This window comes from Balaenoptera physalus (genome assembly GCF_965194825.1).
Source record: "Balaenoptera physalus genome assembly, chromosome: 1".
Taxonomy (NCBI): Eukaryota; Metazoa; Chordata; class Mammalia; order Artiodactyla; family Balaenopteridae; genus Balaenoptera; species Balaenoptera physalus.
In genome coordinates this window covers 59,651,225-59,679,059 of record NC_138882.1, presented here as the reverse complement: position 1 = coordinate 59,679,059, position 27,835 = coordinate 59,651,225, and the positions used below count along the sequence as shown (strand labels likewise).

At 40.1% G+C, this 27,835-nt stretch overlaps 1 protein-coding gene across 1 annotated transcript in view; it reads right to left on the bottom strand.

Moving 5' to 3' along the window:
• Positions 1-27,835, bottom strand: part of TNFSF4 (TNF superfamily member 4) — a 223,977-nt gene that overhangs the window by 15,985 nt on the left and 180,157 nt on the right. The window contains exon 3 of the mRNA XM_082439479.1: positions 8-27,835. Within this exon, the coding sequence (XP_082295605.1) occupies positions 27,486-27,835 (350 nt within the window). The 3' untranslated portion in view covers positions 8-27,485. The remainder of the gene's footprint in view (positions 1-7) is intronic.

The window sequence follows — 27,835 nt, the reverse complement described above, 5'->3', positions numbered from 1 at the left end:
AGCTTACATGTTTGAAGCAAGGTCCTGGAGCGACTTCCCACAGCGGCCGGCAGAACATGGCGGCAGGCTTCCCTCCTGGGAGGAAGGGAAGATTGCCAGTTAGAGTGGGAATTGAAGTCAGGTTGGCTCGTCAGTTACCAGGGAAACTAGCGGAGGGGCGTGCCCCACCCCTTTGATAAGAACAGTTACCAGCTGGGGTCTGGGGCAAGTATGTAGGAAGGTCAGCCATGTAAGTAGGGTGTAGGTGAAGCAGGCACTGGTCCGGGGGCGTTGGTACAGAGAGCAAGAGAACAGCCGTCTTGAGCGGCTTGACCATACCCCTTCCTTCCTTCTTTCTTTGGCTACTTGGCTCTTTCTTTGACTTCTTTCTTTTGGCTACTTAAATGCACAATTCACGGAAATAATATTGATTTTCCTTTTGGCATATTTTCTAACCAAACATGTCCCTCTCCCTGTCTTATCTTGTTTCTACTGTGATCCCATCGATGCTCGTTTTGTTTGCTTTTGTAATACGCTACCACAATTTTTTTTTTTTTTTTTTTTTTGAGGGAGGAGAAGGCAGGGTGTGATTTATAAATTAAGTAAATGAAAGTATGAGGCCCTGTGGACCAACGTAACTCTGTCATCAGTACTGGAAATGATCTTGCAAAGCATGTGTCTTTTTCGCTGAAGTCAGCAGTTCTGTTTTGACACAGAAGGACAGAATAACCCCCTGAGGAAGTCTGTTCTTCAATTCCTGCACAAGCAGTTTAAGGGCTGGCATTTGTTTAGCCTGGGCTGCCTTCTACTTCCTTTAACTGTGAGCCTCCTGTGAGCTGCAGCTTTCTGATTTTCTAGGTGGGTCACAAATCAGTTGTATGAAATAAAGGTGCTGGTACAGGTCTGGAGGATCAATTTTCTGTCCTGAGGAGAACAAGTTATTTTATCCTTTGCTAAAGGTGGTTAAAAGACCCTTCCACAGAGGCGGGGAAAAAAAATCTACTCCTTAAAATCAGAGGAGCAGACCTCTCAGGAACGTGGATTTCATCGCTTGCAGCTGTGTCTCCATTCAGTGGGTGGATTTAAGAAAGCAAAAGTCCGAGCTGCCTGTTCCTCCCACTGGGCAAGGATGCCCCTTTTTTTCCTAACCGAAAGACTGTTCCACCCACCAGAGATTCCTCCTGGGCTGGCCCAAGCTATTTGCATCACAGCTGCTCCCTCCCAGCCCCAATTGCATCATCCAAGCAGAAGCCCTGGAGGGATCTTATCTCTGCCAGTTTCTCTAAATTGTGATTACTTTAAAAAGTGAAACCAAATATCTACTTCCTTCACTTGGCACACTCCTGAGGAGCTGCAGCTACTTGCTGGATTAGCCAGGCAAAGGCAGGAGCCTTGGGCTCAGAAACGTATCCAGACTCCTCCTTTCACGCATCAGAGCCCTGTCCCACCCTCAAACCTTTGTTGACCTGCCTTTATTCCCCCAACTGCCGGATTCTTTAGTGGTCCCATAAAGTCCTGCCTCCTTAATACCCAAATAAGGAGATCGAGGCTGGGTTCCTGCTCCTGGAGAGATGGAGGGGCTTGGAGTAGACCCCTGGGGTTTGGTGCCAAGGTAATTCTAGCACCCTGAGGACTTGGAATAATGATTCTTCTTGAAATCGTGCAAAATATGCCAATGGAACACTGACTTGTGCCTAATTAAAGGAGGCTTTGCAAGTACCAAACCTACCCCCTTCCCTTTTTGGGGTTCCTTGTTATGTAAAGTCTGAGAAGGATTTTTTTTTTTCTTTTTAATAAAGACAGTCCAGAAAGGACAACCCAGCATGTTCTCCTTAATCTCTTGTGTACCTGTAGGTTGAGGGGGGGACTCCAGTTTGAAGACCCAGCTATAAGCATCCTATTACACTGATCCAGCGCCCCGCTCCTCTCCTCTCCCTTTGCCCACTTCTCTCTCAGGTTTGGTTTTACTGAACTAGTGGTTCCCTTCTCAGCTGCAGTCTGTGGAGCTACGTCACGGACTTTCTGCCTGACTTTGCTGGCCTTGTACAGACTCTTCAGTCACCTCCTGCCCTGAGGTGGGGAGAGCGGAGCCAGGTTCTTGTGAATGAAGAGGAAGGGATCATCACAGGGCACACCTCACTGCACCTCTTCTCAACCAGCTTCCCAGGTATTGACTTGCGCTACCAACAAAAGGGAAATTTCTTGGGTGTATGTTTCCACATCTCAACTTCAAACAGCACAAACTTGCTCAATCCCAGAGCCTAAAAGACATGCTCTGCAGATAATAATGAGTTCTAATTTAATTCCTTAGATTCTTTCTTGCATTCCAAACATCGCTAGCCTGGATTTGTACCTAAGGGGCAGGTTTTTTCCATTGAATGCTCCAACACGTTGCCTTTTTCAAATTCAAGTTACCAGGTATTTTCATAAAGCTCAGGATCTTGTCTTAATTGCTGAGAAGAATAAGCCTCAAAATGTTTTTTTTTACAAAGTAAATAAACGTCTCAAGAAATTTTTTTAAATGTTTAAAATTTTTCTTCAGGCACTTTTTTGAGTCAAAGGCAATCTAGAAATAACTGGATGTCTTCAGTCCTTCGGGCAAATGCTATTCCAAGCAGACCTAACTGAAGAGAGTGTTGCACATGGTATGTTTTTTATGGCACCCTCACTGGAGACCAGAAACTCATGTCCTTATTTCTGTGAAATGTCTCACACACAACTCTTAAGGATAAGGAGTTAGCCAGGTCAACAATGTAATAAAACCCAAATGGAGCTGGGTACTCAATGCTGCCAGGACTCCCTTTCAGTCTCTTTCACATTTCTCTACACATGGATCTCATCCTCTCTCATTGCTGAGTGGTCTACTCCACATTGGGGTAAAACATGGTCACCAGCCAACACTTGAGTTTGACCTCTTGCAACTTTTACTACCAGAGATGGTCTAACTGATCTTTCCCTCTCTCTCTCCTTCTCTCTCTCTCTCTGCTCCTCTCTCTCTCTCTCTGTCTCTCTCTCCCCTCAAGCCCAAGAGTCCTTGGGCAGAGAATTCATTGATTCAGCTTGGGAGACCCAGGGCATGGTCTACTCTGACCAGACACTGGGAACAGTGAAATATATATAGTCATGGGCAACCAAAATGTTTTGAATGGTTGGAGTGGGGAAGTAACCATTGGCTGAGATCATGAATGATCTTCTATAACAGATTTGGGTTTTACTTTGAAGGTAATGAAGGAGTCATTGAAGGATTTTAAATAGGGTAGTGGCAGGACAACTGTATGTTTTAATGAGCACACTGTAATGTGGCAGAGAAAGCTTGGAGGGGATTGAGTGAGTGCAGCTGTGCATCAGTGAACTACGTCTCCCTTCTACACATCTGTGCCTCATACAAGATTCAGGCCCAGAGCAGGCATGACCTGGGCCCCAGCATTAGCCTTTAGCCAGATCAACAGCTAGGATGCCTTGCCACTTTAATTGGATGGGCAGAATCTAGTGGAACACATATATCCCTGACCCAGAGGAAAGGTAGAAAGTATCTGTGGGTTCTGCTCCCAAGGAGGCTTTGTCACCATGTTCTCTGTGCCCCTGCTAGCTGTGAGAGAATGCACGTAAGGAGTTCAGGTACTAAGGAACAGACTTCCTTTCTCTTCCTGGAGTCATTATGGCCCTGAAGTGAGGGGAAAAAATTATTTTTAATTGCATGTTTATGAACTGCTGCAGGAGTGTCTCCACTTAAGTGCAGGGGAAGAAAAAGTATTAGGTTCCTTGGCTGGGCCTGAAAATTAAACTGACAAAGACAGATTAACAGGAGAAAAGTCATACAAATTTATTTAATGTAAGTTTTACATGACTTTGGAGGCTTTATAGGGAAATAAAAACCTGAAGAAATAGTTAAGCCTGAGTGTTTCTATACTAGGTTTGATGAAGAGCGGGAAGTCATGGAAAAACATGACAGAACAAACGGATATGAGCTAAAGGTAGTAAACTGGGAAACTTAGCAAGACATGTTCCTCTGGATTCCTCTTAGCACCCCTCCATCTTTGGAAATAAGAATCCTTTTTTCCTCCAGGTATAGAAAGGGCTGCTTCAGGGCAGAAGGGGACATTCAGAGTTCTCCCTGCACCTGTCAGTTCTCTGTTTCTTCTAGCTTCCAATATTCAATGATGCCAAGGCACCATGTTTCAGAGTAATGTTTTCTGAACCCCATCAAGTAACCTCTATCGGAAGCTGTTTTGCACCTCTTCCCTAACGTGGCCTCTTGAGGAATAAAATCTTGTTATTTATGTTGTCTATTTGCTGCAGGTCAGTTTGCTCACTGCTTCCTTCTCAGAAATATTACCTGTTATGTCTAATTAATGGTTCATGTCTAGCAACTCTAGGGCGAGGGCTCTGAATTGTCCGTGCCACTCTTGAAGCACACCACCAAGAGAGTTAGAAGCTGCTTCTCTCCCCTGTCACTGAGAACTGATGTTCCATTACCTGCTCTCCTCTTTAATGAGAAATAAGCTTTGACGTATGCCATAGACCAATTTACCTAAGAAACTTAGCTTTAACTGAACACTGTCCAAAGGCATCCTTGCTGGACCTGATAGTTAACCTCAGCCAGCCAGTGTGGATCAGCCCTGGCCTCTACAAAAACCATAAAAACAGCCCCATAAACCCCATGGTCCCTCAGCTCCTGGCTTTTCTTTAATAAACTTTCATTGTTGAAGGGGGGAAAACTAAGCATGTGATTAAACCTACATTAGATTTTACCTCAGGACATTTTTATTACTTATATTATTCAGTAGAGTCCAAATGAAAGGTTGAAAACAACCTAACATTTTGGGTAAATTACTCCCCCCAAAAAAGACTTTTTTTTTTTTTTTTTCAGTGAGTCAATGGAGAGAAAGTAATGATGAATCTTCAGAGGCTGAAAACCAGGAGAAAGTGGGAACCCAGAGAAGTCAGGCAACATTTGAGTTCATAATGGCTGAGAATTTTCCAGAATAGATAAACGACATCTACTCTCAGATTGAGGCCCCAAACAAGGTCAACGAAAGGAAACCTACATCTAGACACACTGTGCTGAATACGATCATCAGCACTTGACATTGGTTTCCAACCCCCTTCTGTGGTTTGGTTGGGTTTGGATTGGTTGGTAATCTGAAAAACTATAGACTACATTTCCCAGACTCTTTCTCAGCTGAGGTCCTGGATGTGACTGAGCTTCTGCCTGTGCTCTCCTGTGAAACTCGGAAGGCGGAAGGGAGGCAAGGCCATCTTCCTGCGGCAGTTCTGTCTGGCGAGTATGGTCCTGAGACATGAGTGTTTCAAGGCAGTGGTGGCAACTGGACTCAGTGATCCAGCACCCGACGGGCCCCAGCGTTGTGGGGATATAAGCACTGAGGCGGTTGGGATGATGGACACAGCATTCCTCTGTTTGGTCACCCACCTGGTGGAGCTTCCTGACTTCTCACTGCAGCTACAGCGGTGAGCCCCAGTCCCAGGAGTGAGGACAGCCCCCGCCTCCCACCGTGTTAAATGGTATTCAACTGTTCCCTGTGTTAAATCTCACTCTCCTCACTCCTAACTCTGAGGAGGACAGTAGGGACCTCACATGACCCAGACCATCACCTACCAGAGAAGAAATGGAAAAGATAACAGAACAGCATCACTCCCAAATATGTGGGGTTCACTCTGAGGGGCTGTTGCCACTCCTTCTAGCTCTTTGTCTTGTCTCAGGTGGAGCTCCTTATTCTCGGTGCCTGCCTGAGAAGGGTCCCTAATTGGCAAAAAGGCTGGAAGCTCTGCTTCGGCCTTCTGATTACCTGTGTCATCTGCCCTGCAATGCTGAGATTCTGCCACCGTCCCCTCGGACAGGTTTCCTCTCTCTTGGTTCAGGCAGGGAACCCTCGCTCACAAGTCTCTTCCATGCTGATTTTTCTGCTTTTCTTCCTTTTTCTTCTTCCTTTTCTTCCTTTTTTTTTTTTTCCTTGATAAAATCTGCAGCCTTCTAAGTGTAATTATAGCTCTTGGGGTTGTTGGTTCTGCTTTAACATTTTTTTCTTTTTTAAAAATTTATTTATTTATTTTTGGTTGCATCGGGTCTTAGTTGCAGCACGTGGGACCTTCGTTGAGGCGTGCAGGATCTTTCGTTGTGGCGCACAGGCTCTTCTTTGCAGCGTGCAGGCTTGTCTCCAGTTGTGACCTGTGGGTTTTTTCTCTTCTCTAGTTGTGGCGTGCAGGCTCTAGGGCGCATGGACTCTGTAGTTGTGGTGCACGGGTTCCAGAGCACATGGGCTCTGTAGTTTGCGGCACATGGGCTCTCTAGTTGAGGCATGTGAGCTCAGTAGTTGTGGCATGTGGGGTTAGTTGCCCTGTGGCATGTAGGATCTTAGTTCCCTGACCAGGGATCGAACCCGTGTCCCCTGCATTGGAAGGTGGATTCTTTACCACTGGACCACCAGGGAAGTCCCAACATTTTTTTCTTAACAATTAATTTTTTCAGCTTTTGTTTTATTTCATTTCTGCTAGTTTTCTTAGGACTTTTAATGTGTTTTTTTCCCCGTATATAATCAAGGTAAATGCTTTGTTTATTTGCTCTTTATTTTTTTTAACAGTGAAAGCATTGAAAACTATGAATTGACCTCTGAGTATTTCTGTGACTCCATCCCCAAGATTTTCTGTATTACGAACAGTTCTAATTTTTGTTATTTACTCCAAGGTCTGTTATTAAGTAATTGGCTTATGTCTTATTTTACTGGTTATACTGGAGATTTTTAAACATTTTCCATATGGTATTCCTGTTATTCATTTGAATTCTTACATCAATAAAAGTAATAACAATAAAGTATTACTAATAACTATTTCTCACCTTATTATACTGTGACCAGAGAATATAACCTGGAGAATTTCTTCTATTGTTAATTTATTCAGATCCAAGGAAACTAATTCTACTCATTAAGAAATTCCTTGTGCTTGTTTTCTATTTTCCCTGAGAGAATTTTAAAGAAGCAAAAGTCTTGTTTGTATTTACTGATGTTCTCAGTATATGTTCTCAAACTTATGTAGACACCTAAAGGTGAACAAAGTATGCAGATATCTGAAGCCATGAGCCTCCTATGTGTCACTCGAAGTGTAAAATCTAAAACTTCTCTGTAGCAAATGAAAGGGAAACTCTCCCTTCAATGAGCCGAATTCCTAGCATAATCTTCTCTCTGAGTTTCAAAGTTTCCCATGTCACTCATACATCCAGACATTTCCCATTGAGTTCGTGTGGTATACTCTCTATGTCATTACTCATTCCTTAAGTATCTACTCTGCTGACCAAATCATTCCAGTAGAGTGATTTATACCACCATTTCTCCCTAGCACATGCCATTTTGCAATTTCTTGTTTGCAATTATAAATCTTCTACATGGGGAGGAAGTAGCATATTTTATTTATTTCTGCATCCCCAGGGCCTAACTCACTACCCACTGCACATATGTTTGCTGAATTTAGTTTGATTTTGAAAGAATTTTATCTTTAACAAAACATTTACCTGTCCTTTATTTCTATAACAAGATGTTAGAAAGAGATGCATGCCCCTTCATCTCCCTCATAAGAGGGGTGTGGGCTTCCATGGGGCCACTGAAAGAGCTTAACATGTGACCTCTATAGGTCACAAGGGTGTGCAGTCTAATGTCCACCCAGAGAATATCAACTCAAAACATGAGCCAACTGCTCTGGTGGCAAGGACAGGGGAAGTACTGTTACATTGAGATTAGCCAACACTACTAGAGTTTGTCAGGACAAGCGATGTTGATGGGAACCAGGTGTGAGAGCTCATCTTGGGTGCTTGTCCTATACAGCCTCCTAAAAAGGCAGCAGAACCCCAGCAAAAAGTTGGAGATGAAAGCCAGATTACCAGAAACTACAGGAGGCACAAGTAACCATCTAGATTAGGGAAGTGTCTTCTCAGGACAAGGGAACCTGAAGTCTGAGAGACTTGATCTTGGCTTCCAAAGAGCCACCAAAGTGCTTCATGAAAGACTCTGCTTTCAACAGCTGCCATATATAAACTGATTCTATTTGGTCGGTTCAACTGATGCTTTTTCTATCCCTTTTACACTCCCAGACCAGCAAGCTGGGGAAGGATGAGAGGATAGGGAGCCAACCACATTCCCCTTTCCTACTAGAAGCTTCCAGGCTGAGACAGGCTGATCCAGGGGTAGGAGGAGATAAGCCATTAAATCCCATTTTGATATCTGTTTAATATCTCCTCCTGGATATTCTAATTACTGACTTCAGACTGTGTTTGTTACCTGAAGCAACCCTACCTCCTGAACATAAAAGCCTTGGGATCCACTAGAGTTTTCATAGAATAGGAAAGAGTACCTCCTCTGAAGAAACATTAAAGGGATGGAGGGAGACAATGAACTCGTACTCTGCTTATATCATGAGTTATACATGGTGACTCTACTGCTTAGACTTCATGTGATCCACTCGATAACCAGTGAGGGATGAAGGGCAGTTCTAAAGCCAAGACCCACAGATGTTATCAAGAGGCAACAGAATGTCAGCTAGGTCTCTTAGTTGCAAAAACTATCAATAGCTAGTTTAAGCAGAAAAGGAATTTATTATGGGATATTAGGTAGCTCAAGGGTCCAGAGAAATAAACTTATGGCTGAGTTTCCGAAAACTCCTCCCAGAACTTCACCACAGAACAGCACTTTCAACACTGGTCCCAGAACCAAGCCACTGCCACCTGCACCCAGCCCTTTTCCTTACATTATTTACTCCAAGGTTGCATGTCTGATTGGTGGAATCTAGATTACATGCCAGCACCATCCTATTCAACAAAGGTGGGAATCATAACAGGAGAACAATCAAAGTATAGAGTCTACTTAAAAGACTTTGGACAGCCACAAATGCAGATGTCCTTATTCTGGTTTATTCTGGTTTCTCATCCTGTTTATTGCACTGTGGAGTAATTCTTGACTTTTTTCCAAAGCCTTGAGGATGTCTAGGTTTTGTAACTCTTCTTGGCAATAGAAGTTTTCTGCCTGTTAGGATCCACAAAGATTGCAAGTTGCAGGGCAAGCTGCCTAGCATTTTTATTTTTTCTGCTACTCAATCAGAAATCTTAATATTCAGCTACAGCTTACCACATCCATGAAGACGTTTCAGGGAGCTCCAACTTACAATGACTTCTTTTGCCAATACAATAGCAGTCCATGTCCATCCCATTCATCAGCACTCATAGCATCTTTCACTGTGTTGTTGTTTAACTATTGTCTTATTTGTAAAAGCAGCTGGAGTGGAGTGAAGAGAACTCCATCAGGGGTCATTTGTCACAGACATTCATACATACACCTCCCATGCTTGATACATGATCAACGTTGAGCAAATGTTTATATAATCATCACATTTAGAAGTCAGGACACCACTGGGTAGTAAGCTTCTGAAAAACAATCCAAAGTCATGTGATCAAAGTTTCACCACTTTCTCAGTGTGCACCCAGAACTACCTAGTGGCTTATTGGGAGCCTGCCCACAGAATGTACCCAATTCAGTGCTTGCTTGCCACCTCCACATCTCAGTGTCTCTGCCCACTCCACTGTCATCCCAGAAGCACTACTGGCAGGACTTCCCTGGTGGCGCAGCGGTTAAGACTCGCACTCCCAATGCAGGGGGCTGGGTTTGGTCCCTAGTCAGGAAACTAGATCCCACATGCATGCCCCAACCGAGTTCACATGCCACAACTAAGGAGCCCGCAGGCCACAACTAAGAAGCACACGTGCTGCAACTAAGGAGCTGGTGAGCCATAACTAAGGAGCATGCCTGCCACAACTAAGACCCGGCACAACCAAATAAATAAATTTTTAAAAAAATGTTTAAAAATACAAAAAAGCAGCACTGCTGGCTTCCAAGCTCTTTTTCACAAATCTCTGAAGAAAGTTTCTATAGTACTAAGGTGTAAGGAATGAGGACATGTCATAAATAAGCTGTGTGACTTATGACATAGGTTGTAGGTCAGTGGCTCCTGAAGAGTTTCTAGGAGCTACGTGAGCCCTCACAAACAGCTGGGTCTGGATTAGCATCAGATGTCCCCGTCCTCTGAAAACCGGTCCCTTCTTCCTCGTATGAGTTTCTTCTAACACTGTGTTTCCTAACCAGTGGGAATAGTTCTGTTTGTTGGGTTTGGTGTCTCTTTTTCATGTTGTGGGATTTCCTTAAGTTTTTGTTCATCTTTGTGTTGGGGAACTTGGTTTGTTTTAAGTAACAATTTTGTGTTAGTTATTTTAAACACAAAATTATTCAAGAAAATCATAAGCAGTGTAATTCACTCTTGGCAAACAAATACTTCCAGCCAGGTTTCAGTCTCTCCATAGACACAGACCCCAAGGCAAGTTAACATTTGGCAAATTATGATCTACTCAGAAAGGAAAAAAAGACCATGAAAGTGTGAGTAACAAAAACTAGGAACAAAAAGTCAAATTTACGCGAAGAGTTGATGGCATCAGTGCAACATTTGGCACATGGTGACATTCTCCTCTAAACCCATTACTCAACCTCAAAAGAGCCAGACAGATCCCTTGGGTTTTGTTTGGTTTAAATTAGAGATGATATTTTCCCGGAAGAAATAACCATCCTTGATTGAATTTTCCTCTAAGCCATGGTATGTGGGAAAAGAGGAGAAGGAGGAAGAGTGAGGAGTGCATATTGATAAAGGCAAATCATAGACAAAAGTGGAAATCTGCTATTTTCTCTTGCTTCTGTGGAACAAGAGGCTATATCATGTGATATCAGGGGAACCAAAAGGACCACCCACCTCTTTCATAGGAGTTAAACTCTGACCTCTTTTTACAGGAAAATAGCCCTATTAGAAGAAGCTCATGCAGATAAATCCATAATTTTCATTTTGGTATGAATTCACTCATTCATTCATTCACTAGTCACCACACATTTACTGACCGGCTCTAAGGTACCAGGATTGCAGTAGATATTAGAGATAAAACTGTAGACATGACACAGTTCTTGCTATCACTGACCCTAAGACCTAGTAAAGGAAACAGGTAAGCAATTTATCAATTACAGTTGATACCAGACAAGATAGAAGGTATAGGATTTAATGGAAATAGGTAGGAAGGATAACTGTTTAGACTTAGAATGAAAAGGAAGCTTTCCTGGAATAAGTGATAATTAAGACTAGAATGAAGAGTAGACATTAAACTAGTCAAAGGGAGGGAAGAAAGCATTTTAGGCAGAGAGATTAGAAAACAGGCTTAAGGAACTGAAACTAATTTGTTATGCTTTAGATATAGGTCTTTGAGGGTTGAGGACAAAAGTGGGTAGAATATGAGGCTGAAGAGATAGATACCAGACCTTAAGCCACGAATATCATTTAGAAATTATGTATGGATGTGAGAAATGGTAGTCACCAAAACACCATTTCAATAAGATAGTGGGTTATTTTTCTCTCATGTAGAACAAATCCAGAAGTAGACAGTCCAAACTATTTCCATGATGGAGGAACCATCAAAGATTTCAGCTCATTCTTACTTTCAGTTCTGCCATCTTTATGGCAGGACCCCTCTCCACAAGACCATTTCAAGGTCTCACAATGGCCACTTCAGCTTGAGCCACTATTTCTTTCAGTTAAGGAGATGGAAGGAGAGAGAAAAAGCAACAGGTTACAGTCCCCCTGAGTTAGTTTCCTTTTGGTGGAGCTTTTCTAGATGCCACACTTGACATTTTGGCTTATATCTCACTGGCCAGAATTTAGTCATACAACCATTCCTATCTGTAAGGAGTGCTTGGAAATGTAGTTTCTTAGTTGAGTACAATTGCTCTCCCTAACAAAATCAGGGTTCTGTTAGTAAGGAAGAAGGAGAAAACAATATTAAAGGGAACTAGTAGTCTTTGCTATGTCATTCCATGTTAATTCTACCTTGAGGGCAATGGAGACTCGTCCAAGAGTTTCAAGACAAGAAGTCACCTGATCAAAGTTGTATTTTCAAAAGGACCTCTTACATGCGGGGTAGAGACAGGATTGGAGGAGACTTGATTGGTGGCAAGGGGACCTATTAGGAGGATGTTGAATAAAACCAGGCAATAGGTGATGGTGGCCCAAAAGTGTGATTTGATAAGGATAGAATGTGAGACCAGAAGGAAAACCAGGAGCATAAAAGAGTAAAGACAAGGATCTTGTTGGCATCAAAGACAAATCTCACCCACTTACCATTGTATTTGATATGGCTCATCCCCACTCAGTCTCATTTTCTGGGCAAAGCAAGCCAACGTTGCATTTAACTCAGCTCTTTGGATGTCACTCTACAACTGAGGTAATCAGAGTGCTTGTCCCATGATTTTTTAAATGTTATAAAACCATTCTTATTACATATGCACATCCATTTATATAATTTTATATAAATTCATAAATAGGACTTCACAAATCCTATTGTTTTTGATGAAATATTTGACGCATGCAAAATAATATGTACATTATGGAACACAGTAATAAAACACTCATTACCCCCTATCCAACTTAAGAATCAGAATGTTAGTGATACTTCCTCATGTTTAAAGGCCCTCACCCACGGAGAGTCAAAATATCCATGCTTTTTGGCCACCTATGACCATGCTCTTTATATATATAGAGAGAGAGGTGACAGCAATATGCGACCTCAGTGGCCTTATATTTTCCCCAGTGCCATAAGTTACCCTAAAACCATAACAGTAATAGCTAATATGTAATCAGTGCTTATTATATGCCAGACACTCTTCTAAATGTTTTACATACATGAAATAACTTAATCTCCTCAATGATTCTGTGAAGTAACTATTACTCTCCTCCTTATTTTACAGATGAACAAACAGAGGCATGGAGTAGTCTAGTATTTTGCCCAAGATCACACAGCTAATGAATGGTAAAACCAAGATTCAAAGAGGTCAACTGGCTTTCACATCTGTTTCTAGCCACCATACTATCCCATTGCCTGTAGATGTATGACAACACTGACGGTAGAGGTGCTGGTGGCAGTGCTGGTGGTACCTTTTCCCCTTAAATAGGGCTGGTCCTCTAGTAGAATATTAGATTCAGAAATTTTAGAGATTATACTGACAGATTTATCCATCCCATAGATTTAGAACTTCTTGACAATAAGAATTAGGACGAGAAATTACAGATCTAAGGCCCAGGGTTGTGATGTGCGTGGCAGACTTTATTCTGGAACCTAAGGGTCTTACCTTAAGTACATCTCTTATTCTAGTACACCGGACTGGCTAGGTTACAAAGGATACCTTAACTGTTGACTTGCAAACAAAGCATAAGTAATGAATTAAACCAGACAAGTTAGTGGTGAAGTTTTCATCTCTCTCCTTGATCACTACTGCAAGGAATCTAGAGACTTTTTTGTTTGTAAAAACTCCAAGTGAGTAATTTAAAATCTCTTTTGAGCAGAGATGTGGAGTCTCAGGTCTCTTTGCGGTAGTGGTGAATAAGGTTATACTCCAGGCACCTAAAACAGTACATGGCAAAGTATAAGCTCCATGAAAATTAGGTGTTAACATCATAACCATGATTCTATGATTTTAAAGTAGGAAAAGCCCCTTGGAAAATAACTGATTTGAAGACCCCACTGCTCTTTGTACGCAAGACTTTAATTGTTGTATAAAATATTTAGACTTCTGAAGAATAATGTTTGTAGTACTGCCATATTGCTTGACTTAACCTGTACAATGACATTAGAAAGTATACAAAAGCAAGTGTCACCAAATTACAGAAGAGTGATGTAAAGCTTACCTTTGACCACTTGTATTTTTAATACAAATATAAACATGATTATTCCCCACCAATATGCATTAATCCCAGCATAGTTAGGAACCAGACCAACAGTTTTACAAGTTTCAAGCTATGTCTAGAGGTACAACAGGTGTAAAAAATGATAAAGGTAGATTTATGATCTGATTCCTTGATGCTCTGAGATTTTAAATATGGCTCTGTGAGTTGTTCTATATATAGTCAATTTCTTATTCTCTCCAACTGTTTTAGCTGAGCAATCCTAGTTACTGTAAAAAAAAAAAAAAAAAAAAAAATCCCAGACTCTCAATAACTTAAAGCAGTGGAAATTTCTTGTGTATGTAGGCCAAAAAGGTGTTTCGGATTGATAACGAGAGAGAGGAAAGAGACTATTTCATGCAGTCAGTTACAGACCCAGGCTGAAGAAGGCTTCAAAGTTTCCCTGGAGATCAAAATCCAGCCAGTATATAGGAGAAGAGCATAGAGTATTGCAAGTAGGATGGGCTACGACTCACATTCCATTGGTTAGAACTCAGTCACATGGCTACTTCTAACTTCAAGGGAGGAAGAGAGAAAAGGAAACAGTTTTGTCAATTAGCTAGTAGTCTCTGCTATTGTAAACCTTAGTTTTCTCATTTGTAAAATGCTAAGTGTGCCTTTTTTTAAAACTTTCTTAAGCCCATAGAAGTTTCAATAAAACCCTCAGGCCTACTACTTCATACAAATCATAAAGTCTGCACCATTTGCTAATGATGCAAAACATTCTATTTATCTTATTCATCTTTCTTGCGAACCCACAACATTTTCTCTCTCTCTACTTCTTTTAGAGGCTCTTATGTCTTTGGTTTCTGTTAAATAAGACTCTACAGGTAGTGACTAAAGATTATTAATTGTCTTGAAAATGTCGAGAACTGAACTGTGCTTAGTGCTCCATTTCACCCTCACAACAATCCAGTGAGATATGTTTCATTACCCTATTTGTACAGTGGTGGAGCAGGGAAGGCAACGAGTAGGGGACCTACAATTAAGTAATTAGCCAAAGGACACAGCTGATAAGTGATGGTAAAATCCCAACTTGAAGTCAAGCCTCCTTTGATTCCAAATGTTGGGTTTATACCAATCATATTATTCTACTTCCTTTCTATCTCTCTCAGATTCTCCAGAACACCTACCGTGTCAGGCACCTGGTGAAAGAAACTGAACAAGTACTTGTTCAAATAAATTGAATTGAAATAATAATAAATCTCTATTGTAAACCTCAAGTTTAATAACCCTCTATTGTAAATCTATGTTTTTGAAGGACATTTATATTGTCCCTTCCTTGATTGTCTTCTCCATGCCTGCTTTATTTTTGCTTTTCCTTCACTGCATTCCCTTCCCTTTCTTGATGGTCCCAAGGGCCATCTCAGCCCTCCTAAGAAGGAAGCTTTTATTTAGGAAATTATAGCATACATTGTGCAGCCTGCCACTTAGCGGCTTGAGAATTTCTGGCAAAAGTCTTATGAAGAGCATGACTTACTGCAATTTGAGAGAGTTTCCTGTCTATTTAACTTTATGGGAAAAACATTAATTCAATGGAATGTGGATCTAGACTCAACTGTCTGCTCGTCTAGACTTAGCTTGGGATACTATTTTTATTCCAGTCTCCTTAGCTAGATATTTATTCCTCTTCCAGAAAGACTCCTGTTGCATGCTAAATGAGTTATGTTTTCAACTGACAGTAAATTCACAGGGAAGTCAGCCAAAACATTAGAAAGTCATGCTTTTTTTTCTGGTCTAAGAGCAACTGGCAGAAGTCTCCTCTTACAAGTATCTTCTGCTTGTAAGCACGTGGCTAGGCTACAGACTCAGAATGAATTATACAGCTATAAAGAAGGTGTGGGCAGGTGATTAACAAAGGCGGGATTGCTTTTTTGTGGGTAGTTAATTATGGTTTATGAGGCTTGTCTAACAAATTATACCCACAGGAACAAACTACCTTTAGAAAATAAAAGTATGGGTCCTTAGGGAGCTATTTCCATACTACCAATCTAAACAACAACAAATAACTAGGGGGCCGAACCTGGGCTTATAGAAGGAACATTTCACTATTTAGTGAGCAGACATTATTAATGAGGATACTCTATCCTTCACAACACTTTGGGAAAAAAGAAATGTGGACCCAGTATGAGAATTTTATTAGTAATACCAATGTTTTATCTCTGTACCTGCTAAGTTTCCTCAAGATAAATGATTTATTTATTCACAAAAAATTATTCACTGGCCAACCTTATATGCTTAGCACTGTGTCAGGTATAGAAACTCATCATTGTAGTGCTTGAGAAAAAAACTTGCTTCAAATCACCATAATAAAAAATTTTTTGAAATGTATCATAAAAGAATTATATAATGTATAATGTATAATGGGAATTCAAAGAAAGGAAAAGATTTCTTCTTCCTAGTGGAATTAAAGGAGGACTTAAAGGGGAGTTTTCTTTGAGCTAATCCTTAAATGATGATTGTACATTTATTTTATTCCACATTATACACAACACAGTTTCAGAATAGCAGTACTAATATGACTACCATCTATACAGTTACTAAGAACAGTTTAAAACATATTTTTAATATACCCTCCCCATTCTCCCTTACACATTTTAAAGTTATGTTGTCATAGGATGTAGCCATTATATACTATAATCTCTTCCTTCCAAGTCTTATCTTTATGAAAACTAGGTGTTTCATGATCACCGCAAGTCCTTAGGTCAATGTCTATCTATTTATTATAGCTCATTTTCTAATAGATTCTTCAGGAAGGGTTTATGGGAACAATATTTCCTGAGTTCTTAAAAGTTGAAAGCAATTTATCTATGCCCATTATATTTGAATGTTATTTTTGCTGGATGTAAAATTTTTATCTTGTATTTTCTTTCCTTGAGTATTTTAAATGTTTTCCATTTTCTTCTGGCTGTTTGTTTAAGTGTTTGTGGTAGGCTGCATAATGCCTCCCCCAGCCCCCATCAAAGATACCCATATCCTAATACCTGGAGCCTGTGTGTGGTACCTTATATGGCAAAGGGGGTTTTACAGACGTGATTAAGTGTCTTGAGATAGGGAGGTTACCCTGGATTATCCAGATGGACCCTAAATGCAATCACAAATATCCTTATGAGAGAGAAGCAGAGGCAGATGTGACTACAGAAAAGAAAGAAGGCAATGTGTTGATTGAAGCAAGGAGAGAACATGTGAGGTGAGGCAGGGCTATTGACCAAGGAATGAGAACAGTCTCTAGAAGCTGGAAAACACAAAGAAATGGATTCTCCCTGAAAGCCTCCAGAAGGAGCCAGCCCTGCTGACATCTTGATCTTAGCCCTGTAAGATTCATTTCAGACTTAGTCTCTAGAACTGTAAGAGAATAAGTTTCGGTTGTTTTAAGCCCATTAGTTTCTGGTAATCTCTTACAGTAGAAATAGGAAACTAATAGAGTGTTGGTCTCAAAGAGTCTGGTGATAACATTTTTGCCAAGATGCCTATTAAATGATTTCCCTTTTTTTTAAGTTCAGTAATTTTACTATGTCTTGGTATTGGTCATTGAGGGTCAGTATTCCCATGCATGCAATATGTGGTTTCAAATCTTTTTGATTTCAGAACAGTTTTTTAAACTATAGTTTTTAGCACTTTTTGTTTGTTTGTTTTTTAATTGGTTTTCTTCTTCAAGGACTCCTGTTATCTTATATATTGGTACTTCCCTGCCTCTTCTCCATGCCATCACTTTCTCTTGAACACTAGACCCAGGGAGAGAAGCTGGACTCCACATCTGTCTCTGGATACCACCAACTTTCAGGACACTGGTAACCTGCAGGAGAAATTAGATCCCTTTACCACAGAGCTGCACAAGTATATGGCCCAGGACTTGGAGAAGCCGAGGAAGGAGATCTGGAAGGAGGTAGATAAGCTGTGAGTTCGGGTGTTGCCTCACAGTAACATGGTGACCTGGCAGATCAGCACTAATGGCTGTCAGTTGCCACAACGTCTCCAACCTCTCGAGTATAAAAACGGCTGCTCCTTCATTTCTACCTTCTAATTGTCATGCAAACTTCTCCCTGTACAGGGAAAAGAATGCTAGGAATTATACTTCAACCTGAGCTAACTTGTACTAATATGAACCCACCACAGTTCACCCCTGTCAACATAGTATCTTTTAATCATACTTAACTTCCAAATAAAGACAATAGCAAAATGATGCTTCTACCAATGATACAGCTATCACTTGTGCCACCAAAAACATGTTAACTCTCTCCCACAAATAAGATACAAAGTTCACTTATCCATCTTTGGATGATGTTCTGTTCCTCTTCCAGCTGAGTCACACTAAGATGTAAAGTTAACACCATGAACACATGTTATAGGAGATGACAGAGGAATGGGAAAGTGGAAGGAAAAGAGTGGTTAATGTGTGCATAAATATGGTCATGTCAAAGTAAGGAAAAATACTCATAACTATTATAGTTCTCATTTCCAAAGTTGGTCACATGGTCATAGATGTGACCAATTTTTTAACTTCCTTTTTCCACTATTCACCCCCACCTCATTGGCCCCTGCTAACACGTTTTGCTTCAAACAGCTGGTTTCTTCAAATTTTCAGATCTTGAGTTAAATGGCATCTCAACAAGGTCTCTCCCCAATTTAAAGTAAATAACCCCACTATTTTTTTTTTATCATAGCACTCTCATTTTCTCTTCATTTTTTGCTTGTTGTTTCTTATTTTTTCATGACTCTCAAAACAACAGTAGTTTTAATGAATGAGCAAATGAATTCCTCACCACTAAATCTACCACTCACATCCTACCAATCAACAGGTCCTATTAGTTTTTTGTTCCTGATATCTTTCAGATCCATTCCTTTCTTTACAGTCATCAACACTCAGCTTCTTACTGATATCCTGATATCTTACCTGGTATCTAGTTTCTCCTCACTCCAGTTAACACTATGCACTATTCTCAATACTTCGTGGAAAGAAATGATTCTGTGTTGGTCTTTATATTTTGAGTACCTAGCATAGTAGGCACACAGTAACACAAAGCAGGAATTCAATAATTATCTGTGGATGAATGGATAAAATGTCATCAATCATATAAGGAATGCTATACAAGAAATCTACTAACTCTGTCTCTGGTCTCCTTATCTTATGAATTCAACACTCTAAAAATGAAAATTCAGAGACAAAATTATTTTGAGCTTTCAAATATCTGCTCTTTCAAAAATGCTATGTATTTGACTTCCAATAAAATGAGTTTTAACTGTAAATGAAATGAGAATTGTTTATTACTCACCTAAAAAACGTGTGTTTGCATCAATTTTTAAGAGATTAAAATAGTATTAACATGATTAAGGGGATAGAAATAGTTTTAATGAAAAATATACAAATAATGTGGTATATTATATCAATGTTTTTATTGATCGATAATATTCTATAATGCATCTGGGTAATGCATGTGTGCTAGGAAAAGGATGGACAATAGACATAATAGCAGCAAGTATTGGGGGTTTGAGACTAAAAGATCAATAATAATGGCTCATTTTCATTTCTCATGAGGAAAAAAGGTATCACTAAGTGCCAAGTACAATGCCTGGCATATAGTAGGAGTAGAACATATTTATGTTGACTGCCTGACTATTGCTTATTTATAATCGTGAATGAGATTTTTATAAATTGAAAGGCTCAAGTTGCCTTAAGGAATTGTCATAGGATTACAGAATGTTAACTCTTAAAATAGATTATACAGGGAGGATACAGATTGTCATATCTTAAAAATCACTAAGATGATATATGTCCTTACTAATAAATAGTACATCCTAAATAAAAGTAAAGAGCTGGACTGAAATGACCTTTAGAAATTATTTCCTGCTTATATTTCTACAATATAGATTGCTTTTTTGGTTACTGTTCTTCTTTTAACCTCAGACCTCAAAAACCAAAGGTCAAGACTGAATAAATCAGGAGGAAAATAAAGGTCTTTTATACCCATTAGCAATAAAGAGAATGTATATGAACATAAAAGTATTTTCTCAGCCTTGGCATGACTCCAAGGAAACCCAAATGCTAAAAGTCTGTTTCAGCTCCTAGCATTTCTCTGCTCCCTCCCACAGACAGACCATAGGAAGATGAACAAAGTCAATGAGTTCCATTAAACAAAATGCTGGTCAAGGCCCATGTTTAACCACACCCTATGTACAGTGGTTCCAGAGTTCTGAAGGGCTGTAGCAGAATGATAGAATACCCTGGAAGCTCAACATTCTCTTCCTAAGGCAACTCCCTGCCTGCTTCTGGATTGAATGCTACCCTAGTTGTCCCCCAGGCATCAGTCAGAACTAAAGAACCTTACATCCCATGCCCTCAAGATTGGCATGAACCATCTGACCAGCTTTTTGTTGGGGGGAGTGATAACGGTAAAGTATTAATAGGCTTCATGTGTCAGCTCTCCTAAGTAATATTTACATTAAAATTTTAACAATATCCTTCCATGTCTTGATCCCATGGATTATGGACTGAATGAGTGGCTATAAGAGCCACCATGACTAATTACTAGGGATGTTCTTGGGGAAGTCCCAGGCTACCCACATACTCTGTGAGGGAGGCTATTGCAGGGGAAAAGTATAGATAGATAGATGATAGATAGACAGATAGATAGGTGATAGATAGATGATAGATAGGTGATAGATAAGATAAATGATGATGATAGGTAGATAGATAGATAGACAGATAGACAGATGATAGGCAATTCCAAAGCACTGCCAAAAACTAAATTTTAGAAACAGGATATATTTAAGTCGCAAACAAATAAATAAATGTGCACAGTGATTGAAATCTTCAGGGATTATTGTTTAGTGCTCATAACCTCTCTCTGGTTGATATCTGAAAATACTTTTTAAAAAATATATAATTAATATTTTAAAAACCACCCACTGTGGTCTTTATTAAACATTAATTCTGAATTTAATAAGAAGCTCTCTGTATACCTTTTGCCAAAAGTATTAAAAACTTTTATGACATTTCCTTTTCTTATTTTCTTCTAGTAGAAGTAATTGAAAGCTTTTGTTCAACTGACAGAGAACAGTACTCCTATGAATTGGGTCAAAATGAAAAGTGATATTGACAAGAACTTAGGCTCTGCCCCCAAATCATAATAAATTCTCTCTATTCAAAAACATTGATTGTCTCCCTTTGCAGGATATGATCTAAAATTCTTAGCTATGTCTTTAATGCCTCCAATATTTTATCCTCAAACTACTCATTAATCCTTACCTCCAACCGTGACCAAACACAGATTTCTGTCCTGGAAAACAGAATATGCTCAAATAAAGGAATGAGAGAATGAGTGTCATAACCACAGTGGAAGTTCCTTGTCCCCAGAAAACACCATGAGAATTTCCACCTCTAGGCATTTGCACACACTGTTCTCCCCCTGCTATGTTCTCCTTTCCTCTTCTCCCATCTAAATTCTGCAAGGCTCTTCCATTTGCTTTAGTGATTTCCCCATCACTAAACCAGATAAATTCCATTATTCACTTGGCACTCACTTTCTGCCTTGTGGAGTGACTTTGTAGATTAATAATTATTCAGTAATAGTCCACTGTATATATGTGCCACATCTTCTTTATCCATTCATCTACTGATGGACACTTAGGTTGCTTCCATGTCCTGGCTATTGTAAATAGAGCTGCAATGAACATTGTGGTACATGACTCTTTTGGAATTATGGTTTTCTCAGGGTATATGCCCAGTAGTGGGATTGCTGGGTCGTATGGTAGTTCTATTTTTAGTTTTTTAAGGAACCTCCATACTGTTCTCCATAGTGGCTGTATCAATTTACATTCCCACCAACAGTGCAAGAGGGTTCCCTTTTCTCCACACCCTCTCCAGCATTTATTGTTTCTAGATTTTTTGATGATAGCCATTCTGACTGGTATGAGATGATATCTCATTGTAGTTTTGATTTGCATTTCTCTAATGATTAATGATGTTGAGCATTCTTTCATGTGTTTGTTGGCAATCTGTATATCTTCTTTGGAGAAATGTCTATTTAGGTCTTCTGACCATTTTTGGATTGGGTTGTTTATTTTTTTGATATTGAGCTGCATAAGCTGCTTGTAAATTTTGGAGATTAATCCTTTGTCAGTTGCTTCATCTGCAAATATTTTCTCCCATTCTGAGGGTTGTCTTTTGGTCTTGTTTATGGTTTCCTTTGCTGTGTAAAAGCTTTTAAGTTTCACTAGGTTCCATTTGTTTATTTTTGTTTTTATTTCCATTTCTCTAGGAGGTGGGTCAAAAAGGATCTTGCTGTGATTTATGTCATAGAGTGTTCCACCTATGTTATCCTCTAAGAGTTTGATAGTATCTGGCCTTACCTTTAGGTCTTTAATCCATTTTGAGTTTATTTTTGTGTATGGTGTTGTCTGTCATACAGAGTGAAGTAAGTCAGAAAGAGAAAAACAAATACCATATGCTAACACATATATATGGAATCTAAAAAAAAAAATGGTCATGAAGAACCTAGGGGCAGGACAGGAATAAAGACACAGACCTACTAGAGAATGGACTTGAGGACACAGGGAGGGGGAAGGGTAAGCTGGGACAAAATGAGAGAGTGGCATGGACATATATACACTACCAAATGTAAAATAGATAGCTAGTGGGAAGCAGCCGCATAGCACAGGGAGATCAGCTCGGTGCTATGTGACCACCTAGAGGGGTGGGATAGGGAAGGTGGGAGGGAGGGAGACGCAAGAGGGAAGAGATATGGGGATATATATATATATGTATAGCTGATTCACTTTGTTATAAAGCAGAAACTAACACACCACTGTAAAGCAATTATACTCCAATAAAGATGTTTAAAAAAAATACAAAAAAAGATAAAGAAACCAACAGGAAAAAGTAAATAAATAAATAAAATAATTATTGAGTATTGAGACCAACTATGTTCCAGGCGATATGTTAGGTACTCTTATGCTCACAATAACCCAGAAGGTATGTGTTAATATCCCCTCTTTACAGATAAAGAAAGATTCAGAGAGGTTTAAAAAAAAGAAAAATTTGTCAAGGTCACCGAGCTAGAGAATGACAGAGTCAGGATTTAAAACTAGGTTCCAAACATCGTGAGCTTTTCACCATAGCACTCTGCTTCATTTTGTCCATTCATCTCATTCATTTATTGAACTAGAGTGTATCATTTTCTTAATCCAATGAGAACTCACTGAGGCATGGAGGCCTGGTGAGAGGTTATCTCTATAGTCTAAAGAAGAGTTAATGAGGAGAAGCCATAGCCCACAGGCTCATCGGTGGGGACTGGGAAAAGGAGGAAAACAGGATGACACTGGGGCTTCTGGCTTCAGCAATGATTATGATGTCTTTAAACAACATCATGAATCAGGAGGAGGGGTAGTCTTGGTGAGGGGGAGGACATTCTTTTGCGAGCATCCTGAGTAAAGTGCCCATTACTTCCACATGGAGTTTCCCAGAGGCAGGGTAGCAGTGGTTAAAAGCATGGGTTTTTAGTGTCAACTATCCCTGGTCTTGATTCTGAGCTCCACCACTTATAAGCTGCATGTCTTTGGGCAAATTATGTTACCCCTTAGAGTTTCAGTTTCTCATACATAAAACAGGAATAATAATACCTACCGCAAAGAGCTGTTAGGAAGATAGAATTAAACAATTCATATAAAATGGCTAATATGATGTCTGGCCTATAAGTACTCAATGAATGGCATGTATTACTAATTATACAGATGATTACAGTAAATTTGACTCTGGAGTGGAAGACATCTGAGATGGAGAATGATTTTAGATATCAGTATATGAGCAGCGGTTGAAGGCATAAGAATCAATGAAATTGCCAAGTGTATGGAACAGAGATCACAACTCAAATGCCCCATGGCCAGGCAGCAAGTGAGTGAAGTGAGCTGCTATAAGCACATCTGCACATTGTATGAAATGGGGGGAACTCTGGAGAAATGGAGAGTGCACAGTCCCTCTAAAGAAGGAGGCTGCTACCCTGCTTGAGATGATTCCTGTCATGTCAAAACTGGGCCCAGCATCACCGGATCTCCTGTTTTGTATCGTTTTGTCAAAAGAAGCCAAAAATTCCCCAATGTTTAAGTGTTAGCAACTAAATTCAAACTTAACAAGCAAATTGAACACATACATAAGCCAGACTGTGGCTTCTAGGCTGCCAGACTGTGACCCCCATTGTAGAGAAAGAGGGCTGAGGATGGAGCTCTATAGAGCATTATAGTGAAAGTGATGGGTAGAGAAAGAGGAGGGGTAAAGGAGATGGAGACAGGCAGCGAACAGAGAGGGAAAGAGTGGACCACAAAGGGGTGAGTTCAGAAAAGTCAGGGAAGAGGAGCATTCAGGAAGGAGAGAGTTAACACCATCACAGGTGGCACAGGGATCACTGTGGCCAGTTTGTGCACACAAACTCATTAAGTGTTAGGACCTCTACTTAAAACTGCAGATGTAATTACTACTAAGGAGAGGGGACATAATACTCAAAGAGACCATCCCAGACTTAGAGACAAGACAAGAAGTCCCAAGGGAAAGGACAACAGTACATAGTAGAATTCTATTTGTATCGGTCTCTTGAACCATGAAGAGGAGGCCTGCGGAATTCCAGTGAATGCCTTTTCAAAAGCAAAGGTGGACTTTGGCAGCTCAACCATCCCTTGGACACAATTGGGATGGCTGGAATTGAAGGCAGACAGGAAACCAGAAAGTTTACTCTGTCCTCCCCTCATTGGGGAACTAGCTGATCAGAACACGGAAAGGAAGAGAAGGATAAATAAAAACCCTCAACGCTCTAACCAGTAGTGAATTCTGAGATCTTTTATTTGTTTCCATGTAAATATCAATATTATTATTAGCTATATTATTAATATTAATATTAATACTCTCTGAGAGCCAGGAGAGCACTAAATACAAAACTATGGTTCAAAACAGGGGACCTGCCCGGTATGCATAAGAAATAATTACAATTTGAATCAAGATTGGAATCTCTTAAGCCATTCCCTAAACAGAAAGTCACTAAGTAACAATTGGTAACTGCCCTCAAAGGAATCACCAAAAAGGCTGAGGGAAAATGTTAGTTTGTACGAGAAAAAAAAAAAACTCCATACAGTAAAAGAGAAGATTATACATATTGACTCACAGCAACCAGTACATAGATATTTACTATGTACATTCACAGTTAGCATTATGAGCATAAGATTCTAAAATGATCATTCAACAAGGGAGGAAAAAAGCAGGATCCAAAAATGGGGAATTAGTTGTCCAAGGTCCCTTGGCTAGTTAGTGACTGAGTCAAAATTAGAATTCTAATCTCCTGACTTTTCATTTCCACAAAACTCCACTGTTTTCGGAGAAAGGTTAATTATCCCTTTGAAGGAATGATTTACATGGGACACACATACTTTGACGGGTGGCAGCTGGGGGAGTGAGTCTAGTGGATGGCAGAAATGTCCCTGTGTGGCTGGAGGAGGCCAGCATGGGAAGAGCAGGCCATGTGTATCCACAGGGAGTGGGCGCCTGTGAGGAGGGGCCGTAACACCAAAGACAACCAACCCACAAAACAAGCTTTGGCTTGGAATGTGTACGTCCGGAAGAAATATAGTCAGAAATTCCAAACTTAAAAAAGTAAACATACATTTTCTTAAATATTATCTATATTCATAAACATTTACTTAGAATAAGTAATACTGAATAACTTTGACTTTGAGAACATAGTCAATAACAAAGAAGTACACACACGCACACACACACGTTTAAATCCTCTGAGTAGTCAAGACGGGTCTCATAGAATATCTTGCTCAGAACAATTCACGTAGGGGAGTTCCCTGGTGGTCCAGTGGTTAGGACTTGGCACTTTCACTGCCCTGGGCCAGGAACTAAGATCCCGCAAGCCGGCTTGGGGAAGGGGGGGGCCAATTCATGTAAAGCATTTAGCCTAACGCTTGGTCTACAGCATGCCCTCCATAGATGTTTACCTAGGATTATAACAATTATGTGAGTGCCTGGGCGGCCACTCAGAGTTTGGTTACTCTTACCTTATGCACAGTTTCTTTTATTTAGCTTCTTTTTATTTAGCATTTTGATTTAGCTTCTGCCTATAACAGATTAAAACTGAGTGGTGGGAATATAGTTGGAGACAGACAGGCACTTAATTGGAGATGGAAAATAATTGTATCAAACAGACAAGAAAAAAATCCAAATGTAATTGAGACCATTTAGCGTAGGGCCAAACTGCCTTCCACCTTTCTGGAGACCCTGAAGGTATCACTGTAGCGCACCACAGTACAACTACTATGATGACCCAGAATCATCCAGAAATATTCTATGATATGTCACACACTCTATTTAAAATTGCAGGGAAACACTTGCTACCATTCTAAAAAGTTTTTATAAAAAAAATTCAAATTTGTAAAAGTTTTGACACAGAAAACTTACAAATCATCTGGAAATTAAGAAAAATCACATTTGTCCACAATGCCATAAGCCAGATACATTGTGGGATATTTAAACTAAACATTAGGTGATCTTATTCTCTTGAAAGCCTTGGTATTGGCTGATTATTGGTCCTTCTAGCCTCAACTATCAATGTGAGATCATATGTGATATTATGGTGTTTCTAGACAGAGATCATTATTTTTCATAAGATGTAATAGCGTCTCAATGCCTTCTGACATAAAGTTGCAAATGATCATAGAATTGCTTCATTTTTTTTTGAAACTAACAAGGTGGTCCATGAGTACAAGGTGTGGGGCTGAGTATACAGCATAAGCAGGAGGATGGGCATGTGCTACTTCGCCTCTCTGTGGCAAAGAATGTGATTTCCTTCCCAGACAATTTAAATTCCCACTGACTGTTACCCTGAGAGGTCCAGTTTCACTGCTCTCCTGAGTGATAAAGATAACCCTCACAATAAATTATCTCACTCTCCCAGTTCAGAAAAATCTCTCTCAGTTTTCCTTAAGTCACTGATTAGATTTTTCACAGCATCACATCCCCGAGATGGTTCTTTGAAGGGAAATTTCTATCAAGAACATTTGGAGGCTGGGAAAGCAAAATGGAGAAAAAAGAAAGAAAAAAGCACAGAGTATTCCTTAGCCAGCTATCTTCATCAAGTCCTGACAGCTGTTCACAAGTTGATTTTCCTTTTGAACTCCGCCACATGAGAGAGGTATTTAGGCAATATGCAAACTTCAACCAATTTCATCTTGAAGAGGCACCTTTGGCTGCCAGGGGTCAATCCACCACCTTTGGCAGATTCATAAACCGCCTCCTTGGTCTTCTTCATTTTGACAATGCCAGATGTCAAATATCCAGCAAATGGTAGTCAAGTGTCTTTTTCAATAATGAAAGTGTATTACAACAATTTCCTGATCAATAGAAACAACATCCTGAGGAAGAGGCACCTATTTTTCTCACTCTCTCGGAGGTGCCTAACAGGCTTGAGGCAATCCTGAGGGATGAGGGCTAGGTGATTTAGAAGATATAAGGATAAATACATAAAGTTAATTGTTACATAAAATAAAGCTTTAAATATCCCTGAGTGGGGGATGGAGTGATCTTCTGGTCACATCTCAAGTGGCCATATATGAGGGCTGAGCTGGGATGACTCCTCCACTCCCAAGGAAGAATCTGTGTCCTGTCCACCCGCAGTTTGGCATTCATGTTGGTGCTTGGCTTAGGTGCAGCCATCAGGTCCTCAGTAGACACAGAATCCACCAGGATTTTGATGAATGAGAATCAATTCCCCACCATTCACCTGAATGTCTTCGCAGGAGGCACTGTGAGTGGTCACATTCAGGTAGACTTTGTCCTTGAAAGCCAGATTGGCCACTGTGACAGAGTCAACAGACGTGACCTTGCTCAGGGAGAAGAGGGGTTCCCGACCCTTCCGGTACTGAAGCCTGAGGCTGAGCTCCTGAGAGAAGTAGCCCTTCAGGGAGATGAGATAAAACCCATCACAGTTGATGATGATTGAGTTGTTTTGCACCTTCATGGTTCCATCCTTGTTTGGGGATGTGATGATGAAACCATTCTCATTTTCACACT